At 51.2% G+C, this 9,616-nt stretch overlaps 1 protein-coding gene across 1 annotated transcript; it reads left to right on the top strand.

The window, feature by feature from the left end:
• The first annotated feature begins 923 nt into the window (after positions 1 to 923).
• LOC149342478 (acetylgalactosaminyl-O-glycosyl-glycoprotein beta-1,3-N-acetylglucosaminyltransferase-like) lies at positions 924 to 4,960 on the top strand. Its single transcript, XM_089542169.1, has 2 exons — positions 924 to 962; positions 3,312 to 4,960. The coding sequence occupies exons 1-2, from the start codon at positions 927 to 929 to the stop codon at positions 4,545 to 4,547; spliced, it is 1,272 nt and encodes a 423-aa protein (XP_089398295.1). The 5' UTR covers positions 924 to 926; the 3' UTR covers positions 4,548 to 4,960.
• Positions 4,961 to 9,616: the final 4,656 nt, after the last annotated feature.

A 9,616-nucleotide genomic window follows, 5' to 3' on the forward strand; every position in this document is an offset into this window, starting at 1 on the left:
GAGATCAGGTATCTGCGCCTGCAAGTACAACACAGCATTAGCTACTGATTTAGGCAGACCTAAGCAAAGGCGCAGAGCGCATCGCTCCATAACAAACAAGGGTTCACGCTTGCACTTGGGGCACCCAGAAAAGAGAACGGAGCCGAATTCAAGGATTGGCCGTACATAGGTCTTATAAAGTAGTAGTAGAGTGTCTCGTCGCATACCGAATTTTTTGTTGCTGATCCTCACCAACCGGCCAAGGGCACGTTCACCCTTAAGCGCAATGCTTCTAATGTGTGATGATGATGATGATGATGTCCTAATGTGTGGCCGCCAGTCTAAATGCGGAGTCTCTTCTTCTTCTTCTTCCTCATCTCTTCTGTTGGTAACTTCTTCTTCTTCATCCTCTTTATAATGGCACATACCCACGTGGGGGAATTGGCCAAGGTATAGTGGTATAAATAAGGAAATTTTCATAGGATTACGACAAAATATCGGAGCCAAACGTGAATTTTGAAAAATGTATTAATGAAAAACGACAGGAGAACATTTGAAGTGAAATAGCAAATAATATTTCTTTTTTTTCTTCTTCTTCGTCTCCCTCGGCATCACTACCTTCGTTTTCTCTTCCTCTAAAGAACAGTCGCGCACGTGCGAAAGCAACGGTGTAGGTCATGCACTGTTATCAGGACATGAAATGCACGTGGCTTATTTGAAATGCAATTATATTCAAGGGCAGTAGATGATGGTTTCAAGAAGAAAGTACACTTTAAAATTTCAAACTGTGCTCGGCTTCCCAAATGCCTCTCTTGTTTTTTTGGCAAGACGTAGAGAAAGAAGGAGATCATCAGGGCTTCCCCGTGTTCAGAACCGCCCGATTCATGATGTTGGAACGTAGAAGATACAGCTACTGCTTGGAGATGAACTGACTGCCCATCAACGCTATGCCTGACGGCAGGCGCTGCGCTACTGGAGAGATGGTAAGGGCCGCTGTTTTCGCTTGACATCAAGGACACGGCGGGCAGTGTGGCGTACACTAGCCGCGCACGTATGTTCGCGGTACTGGTTCAAGCTTGCGATCGCTTCTCTATGCTCTGGGTGTCCAGTTGCGTGTGTAAAGCCTCAGTGGGTACGTTCTGTGATCACCGCCACTACAAGCAAAGGAGATGTAAAAGAAAGAGAGTCAGGACATGCGAGTAAGGGCGGTTTAAAATTTTGGTTTCAGGAAGCAATACACCTGATTCGTTAGTTTAATAACCGTGTGAGATATCTTCACGTACTGTTTCTTTCAATCTCGATAATGCTTGCGACTGCTAAGACCTGTTCGTCAACAAACCGCTTTTGCCTTTCAATTCAGCCGATTCAGAGCTGGGCAAAAGAAGCATTGCTACAATGTGCTTCAAGAGCGCCCAAGAAGAAACTTGTCCGTATCACGTATCGGCGAAGGATTCGGTGTTCAAGCGCGAGATCTCTAAGTGGTCGCTACGCTGAGCACCTTCTTAGAGTCAGTCGCCGAGGACCTCCTTAGAAGCCCGCTCTTTACAAGGGCATATGTGTGACGTTGCCGCTCGGAGCGGGCAAAACATGTCTGGGGTATGCACTCGCTGTAGCACCATCTAAAAAGGCGTCCCAACAAGTTGCGGAATGCGCGTAGCCACATTGACCAGAGAACGCGCGCCGCCGAATGACGCCGAGTGCTTGTTGCTCCGCGCTGCATAACCGTACGGCTTTCGTTTGACCCGCCGGCATCACATCATAGCGCCAATCATAATCAAGTTTTTAAAATCCTGAAAACTCCTGAAGCTCTGTTACTAATGTCCAGTTGAAAATATTTAATTACAACCAGGTGCCTAATTGTAATCATTATGAAGTTGAACACAGAATTTCCTGACATCCGCTGCAACTGATTATTACTATGCCGCAAATGCCATCTTTGTGCTTCAAAAATCTATTCTTACATTCTTCACGATCACGGCACATTCTTACATTCTTGCTGAAACACCCTGTGCAGTATTTGTGAACCGCCCTCATTTAACATTGTTGGGAGCTTAGCGCTCGCGTTCGTCTTCTCCCTGCAGCGCTCACCTTGTTTTGCGCTGAATTCACCGGTGATGTTGTAATAAACATGGTTCGCTACCATGGTTCTAGTTTTCTCTACCCGGCAGAAAAACGCTTTTCGTTGGTTTGCTCCAGGAGACCAGACTTGCGGGCTGTTACAGAGAAGCTACATTAGCTATATGCTACTTTATAACGTATTTCGTGATCGACAGAGCGAGTCCAAGTATTCGCAGTCGTGGCCGAACTCAAGACTCTCAAACAGTTAAAACAACTGTAGTCTTACTCAAGAATATTTCTGATAGTCCGAGCACTGTGGTTGAAGCTAGATTCTAGAGGAGGGTAACTTAAATGCCTGCTCATTCGGACATGTTAGCCTGAGCCTTTCAGGGGGTAGCGCTTTCTTAACTTTCCGGTGTGTGGACAAGATAATGGGTGCTTAATTAGCTTGCTTATTGCCGAAAGAGGAAGCGACGTAATAAGCGCGACATCTCGCATGTTTGGAGGTGTTACTGTTTGCCTTGTAGCTATTCCATTCATGCGCATGCATGCCGATGCTATGTTGTGGCGCCGTGCAGTTTCTACGCTCCTCTCGGGTGTAGTCAGACTTCCGAACTGGAAAATCGCTTCTGCAGCAACTTGTCATAAATGAAGCCTTTTTTTAAAGGAAGGGGAGCGTGTTCAACCCTCACCATCAGCACCTGCACCTTACTTGGGTGTGTACGCCTGCCCTTCCGGGCTAGCCTTCACGGTGACATAACCTGCGCATTTCTCCGCGGGCCGCCCTAGGCAGGCACCTTTTTCAGGACTGACCACCGAGGTAACGGCCGACGATTTCGGACATTACAGTTATAGTAATCCTTGTCCTGTGTGCTTAGTGTCTCCTGTTTTTGCCCTTTGTCCTAAACTGCTATTTCCAAGAAGCACTGTCGGCACAGATATAGCTGATTCTGGACCTTTCTCTGTTATTTGGACATTTAATGGTCGCGTTCCGGGTGGCCGACTCCACCCTTGTGTCACAGTTGTATTTCGGAAGTAAAAGACCCAGCCTATCATATTTAACACGTTCACACAAAGAGACGGGATGGCGCCGTCCTTTCTTTTCTTCGATTCCATGGTATCCACCGCGGTGTTGTATACCATGAATCCTTTCCAACTTATTCAGCTTTCTTCATTGTCCAACATTCTTTAACCTTTAGTATGCCGCCGATGACAGTGAAAATGGCAAAATAAATAACAAATATGCCACTTACCTTATCTGCCCTCATTCCCAGAGCGCCTGCAAGGAAACCTACCATCAGTGCGCGAGGCCATTCAGCCGCAAACATCGAAAGTGCCTTCGCCACTTTCCCTTGGTCTTCACTACTCTCATCCTGCTTACGGCCGGCGGGTGCATCCTGCGCAGCCCGCAGTGGGCGCCCGCGCCGGGTGCGGACGCAGGACGCTTCACCGGGATCTACTATCGGCCTCTCGTAGGCATAGCAGAACAGCAAGGCGGGCCTGGTAGCTACGAGCACGGTCCGCCAGGTCCGCCTCGCCCAACGGCGGCGCTTCTCCAGAGCCTCAAGGCAGTTCCCCGTCTTACAGCGGTGCCGGCGGTCTTGCGCGACGACCTCCAGTGGCTTTCGCGCAAGATACCGTTCCCGCTGGATTCTCCGAGCACCCTCGAACCGGGCACCGACGGTCACCGGGTGCGCCAACTGTGCAGCACGGGCCGGGCCGAGCACCTCATCTTTGTGCATACGGACCCGACGCACGCTCATGAACGCAGGTTGTTCCGCGCCACCGTGGGCCACTCGCGCATTGCGTCCTTGTTTAACTGGACCATGCTGTTCTTGATTGGCCTGCGGCCGGACGCGAATGTGACTGACGAAGCGGCCACGTTCGGCGACATCGTGCAGCTGCCATTTATCGACCACTACCGCAACTTGTCACTCAAGTTCCTGTACGGCATGCGTTGGGTAATGATCAACTGCCCCTCCGTGCGCAGCCTCGTCAAGATCGACGACGACGTCTTCATCCACCCGGAGGTGCTGGGCAGCTACCTACGCAAGCACATCAACTCGGACGAAAGACGCTTGCACTGCTCCACATTCCGAGGCAACGCCGTTATACGGAACCCGCACAGCCGCCACTACCTGAGCCGCAGCGACTATCCCAATAAGTACTTCCCCATCCACTGCCACGGCTGGTTCGTGGTCATTCCTGCGTCCGTCATGTGGGACCTGTACGCGGCCTCGTTCCGCGTCCCTTTCCACGCCATCGATGACGCTTACGTGACGGGCGACCTGGCCAAAGCAGCTTCGCTCAGCCACATCGACATCTCGGCCGCACTGTCGGCCGATGAGGACAGGCTCCTCGAGCTGCTGCGCGGCGAGTACATGTGTGCTTTGTTTACGGGAAGAACCAAGCTGAGCATGCGCGTCACGCTGTGGAAGACGCTCTCGTATATCAAGAAGAGGCAGGACCTAGACGAGGCCATGCAGCACACTCTGAAATCCTTTAAGTAATCCCGAGGTCTTTGTGGGGCTCTCTCGGGTGGTGACGCGACTGACAGACAATGCGACGCCTCAATCGATGTGGACAACTGAGCTCGTTCGCTAAGCTTGCATTGGAAACAGCAGGACAAAAGAATGGAGGGGCCGAACTGAGCGCAGAGCAGTAGCAGGCGTTGGTTAAAGCGATGACACATGCGCGCACGCGACGGTATAGAGAAAATAGCAAATATCAATTTTTAACGACACTTTAAATGTTGTACATGAGGCTCGGGCTTGGTTTTCAAGTACTGGAACTGGAGATGCAAATATTAAACTACTGCCCAGTTACTCAGACACTTCCTAATACACTGTTACCACGCATGTGCATGCAGTTCTAGTCGCTTAAATCGGCATCTGTTGATCGCTGTCGCTTGTGTAGAGGTGTGTGTTTTAGTGTGTACCATTGAGTGAGTGGAATTCGTGAGAGTGAATGATTAATGCGTGAGCAGCAATATGCCCTGCCCAGTGCCTTCCTGCAGCATCTGGCCCTAATGTCGGTGCTTTGAAATGGACTGGCCAACGGAAGTACTGGCCCTGTACTTTAGCCAATCTACGGCGAGCCTTGCTTCTCAGGCGGAAAGCTTTCGGTTTTCGAAAGCGGAAAATGAACCTGAATGTATGTTCCGACGCCAGCTTGCGAAAGGACTGCGTGACCTACGCGAAGATGGGATTCGCTTTGCAGGATGTTGGGAAAAAAAGGGGGGAAGGGGTTTTGCCATAATTCAGTGTCGCTCCTCGTGTCCATGGAAGGACTATAAGTTGGGTGAGTCCGCCAGACAGCTGTGAACGGGCGGCGTTGGTGCGGGCATACAGTAAGCTCACACCGACTGCGCAAATGTCCGGCCTCTAACCTGATATCTGAGCAAGGCTGCTGTTAAAAATAACTAGAAAGAACTAGAACTTTCGCAGCGGATACGCGTGTGCTGTTTTGGTACGCTGTGAAATGCTTCATCGCGCTGAGGTGGTGGGTTTATGTGAGAACAATCTTAGATTTAATAGCCATGCATGCTCATTCCTGCAGTCATCATCGCGCATGATAATCATTCTCTCTTGACAATCAGCACGTGCAACACTCTGCGTAGTCCAGTGTGGATTTTAACGCTCAGAAATACTTGAGCTTCGTTCTTACTGTAGTCATGTCGCGCTGTGTCTTGTTCTGTGCGAGTGGATTTTTTTTTCTTCACTGTACATACCCCTTGTGTCTTTGTAACTTGTCTTTGAACGTGTGACATTGAAGAGATTGTTTGAAAGCGTCCAAGTGGTGACTTGCGTCCTTCTTTTACTGCTCTTAGCTAATATATCGCCCCTTCGAGCTTTGATGCAGAGACTAAATTATTTCACAGTGTTATCGGGTATTTGTAGATTGCTTATGGCATAAGGCTCAAAGAAAGCATAATATTAACGCTTCCTACAAAAATCGGAAGCGCTCTTCCTCCCCCCAATGCGATCGCCCCAGCATCCGCGTATAAAGCAGGACGGACCATATAACCCGGGAATCACACTCGGGGTCAACGGTAACGTTATACCAACGGTGGCAAGCATTAGAGTTCTTGGACTACGAATTCAGGCCAACGGCAGGAACTCGGAAACTATTCAGAGGCTAGAGGCCAGCACAAGTCAAACTTGTAGACTCCTGAAACGGATTGCAAACAAACATGCAGGCATGAAAGAAGCTAACCTCCTCAGGCTAGTAAAATCTTTCGTAATCAGTAGGATAGTCTACGTGGCGCCATATCTGCGGCTTCACAAGGCAGAAAAAGACAAACTCGACATTCTCATTCGTAAAGGGATAAAAACGACACTAGGTTTACCACCCAATACATCGACGAACAGGATTATGAGACTGGGTGTTTCCAATACCCTCGAAGAGCTCATTGAGGCTGCAACAACCTCGCAATACCAGAGACTGTTGCGCAGCCGTACCGGTCGCACCATTCTGGAGAAGCTGGGGCATGAGCCACGAGCATGCTCCAGACGTACTGAAAAGGTTCCTACACAGGTTAGAGACAAATTAAAGATACCTCCACTCCCAAAAAACATGCATCCCATCTACCAAGAGAGCCGGAGGAGGGATAGAGCAGCAGCTTTGCAAGCCCGATTTGATGGAAGACAGGACGTCTTGTATACAGATGCCGCAGAATGCGCGGACGGTACGGGGCGCGTTTCGGTAACAACCAGGGAAAACGAGGGCCCGGTAGCCTGCTGCAGCACCCGAAACTCGACCGCAACGGAGGCGGAAGAGCTGGCCATTGCGCTGGCTCTAACTCAAAAACAGGTCAAAATTATTGTCAGTGACTCAAAGTCAGCGATCAGAAACTTTGACGCGGGCTGCATTTCAGCTGTAGCAGCACGAGTGCTGGCCGGTGCCCCACCACCGGCAGAACAGGTCGCGCTCATTTGGACACCGGCGCACCAGGGGTTGAGGGGGAACGAGAAAGCGCACACACTGGCCCGAGGATTAGCTACCTTCCGGGATCCCAGGGGCGTCTCATACGCAACCCCATCCCCCTCGCGAGATGAAGAGCCCCTACGGTTCGATGAGATTCTTAATACATACCAAGAAATTCTAAATCATTACAAATTAGGCAGAGCGGCATTTCCAAAACCGAATAGACAACTCACTAAAAGCGAAGAGGTCGTGTGGCGCAAGCTTCAAACTGGAGCTTTTCCGAACCCGCAGCTCTATAGTAAGTGGCACCCGGAGATTTTCAGCCCCAGGTGCAAGCGTTGCGAGGGCATAGCGGACATGGTCCATATGATATGGACATGTCCTAGCTTTGGAGAGCCTTACAGAACTGCCGAGTCCTGGGAGGCACTGCTTCTGAAAGAGGACGAAAAAGAACAACGCACTGTCATCCGTCTCGCCCTGGCCGCTGCCGAGATCCAGGAGATTCCGGTCGATGGTTAAGGGGGAGGACATGGCTGGGACCGAGCTGCGACTCGGATCCGGGTCAACCTTTTGACGGGTGTCAATAAATGTTATTTCTCTCTCTCTCTAACGCTTCCTTCAAAGGAAAATATACCGAGAAGCTCTGGAGAAGCGCATTATTTCAATTGGAAATTGTTTATGAACGCAGTTTTTTCGCATATCGCAAGATTGCACCATAACAATCAACATGATATTTTGCACGAGGCCGCTTTTTTTAGGCATTCCTGATAGCTGACTCATAATATGTGAAATAATTCCAAATGAACAGACAAAAAAATACGAAGAGAAGAAGAAGGAATGCAACGCGCATTCACGCGCTCACGTCGCGAGAGCAGCGGACGTGATCCGAAGCTGACCGTTCGCGAAAAGGTCGCAGCGGGGCCTGATTGCCGCGTACGCCGTGTTCAAGCCTAAAAAGAAGGCCGCGGACATCCCTGCCGAGGAACTTCCGAGCTCATTAGGAAGCAAGACGACCTGAATCCCGCACAATGCAGCACGAGCCCGAGGTTACTTACGACTTCAGTTCTTACTCGCCTGCTGAAACTGGACCAGGTGCATCGGCTACACAAGGTCAAACCGCCTCGGAATTGTTGATGACAAGAACTGTGTCGAGCTCAAACAAGAAACTTGAGGACTTTGCCGTCCAGTACCCTTCGGGCTCCCGACGACCGCCAGCAGTCAGCAGAGTTCAGCATGCAACCGAGGCTCCGTTCGACGCCGGTGCGAATCCCACCACTGAAACCGTGCCCCCGGCGTCGTCTTCGCTATCTCCGACTGGCACAAGGCGGCTTGTGGCCAGGACGAGCAAGAAGCCATCGTCGGCGGAGGAGGATCATTTATATAGCAACAGGAACCCGCTTCCAGGCGTTGCCGCAGCCGGAAGACCTGCTTCTGAAGCCAGCACAGAACGTGAGTCGGACGCTGCTAACGTCCTTCACCGAGATCCTTCGGTGGTGCTCTACAGACCCGACACTCGGATTTTCACTGCGTGCAAGCAAGCTACACACTTACCTATGTCATTTGAGCCACCGCTTCCTCATACTCAGCTTCCTGAAGAACCACCGCTGCAAAATAAACAGCCCAGCCCAATGCCCTCACGGGGCGAGCCTTCAGCGGTTAGGTCTCTTGGGAGCGAATTGAAGATGGCGCTGTCGAGCCGCTTTACAGACGTTGCTTCACCGCGCAGCTTCGCGATCGGATTCCCCGCGACCAAACAGCATGCGAGCACTGCTCCGCGACGCGTCGAGGCTCCTGCCATAGTCTCAGCTAGCGCAGTTGGAGCTGCGCCTCCGTCAGAGCAGGAAGACGCAGCATCGGTACGTATGGAGAAGTCCACATCAGACCAAGCTCGGGTTAAAACTTCCGCCGGCAAAGGCCAGTCTTCGTCAATCACCCGCTCGCGCGCCCTAGTGGCGCAGTTCACCAGCGGCAGGAAACTTACATCATCCCGTCACGAAGAGCCGGGATACACTCGCAAGACCAGCGAAGCCGTGAGCTTGGACAGCACTGTCAAAACGGCCAGCAGCATCACAAAAGTGAGACCTGCAACGGCGCCACCACTTAATTACCACGAAATGTTAATGCAGGCTGGCCGAAGTGCGCGATCGAGGCCATCTGAGGAGATCTCGCTAAAAGACATGGCCGAATCATTTAAGGACAAAAACTGGATGAAGGAGGCAGCGGACAACGAGCCTTCTCCGCCTCGTACTACCGCGACTGAACCGGTCGAAGTGCATGAAGAGGAACAGGTGGGGTACAGTGATCGCATATTCTATCCCGTGGCGTTCTGCGTGCTCCTTGCTTTCATGCTGATATTCATGATCGTCCTGTGGCCTCTCGATTGGGACAGCTCCCAGCAGAAGCTGCGTGTCTGCTCTTCCGCGAGCTGCGTTCGGAACGCCCACTACTTGGACAACCTCTTGTCGTGGGAAGACAGTCCCTGCGACGATTTCTACAGTTTTGTGTGCCGTCGGTGGACAAGCCAGTTTGCTGCCTCGTCAACTGGCGGATTCGTTTCAGCCGACGACGACTACGCTGCCTACCTAGAAAGCAAAGTGCAGGCGTTAGCACAGGAAAAACCTGGACCACTGAGTGACCTGCACGCCAAGTGCAT

The sequence above is a fragment of the Amblyomma mixtum genome, chromosome 5, assembly GCF_055824585.1.
Source record: "Amblyomma mixtum isolate Tamu chromosome 5, ASM5582458v1, whole genome shotgun sequence".
Classification (NCBI taxonomy): Eukaryota; Metazoa; Arthropoda; class Arachnida; order Ixodida; family Ixodidae; genus Amblyomma; species Amblyomma mixtum.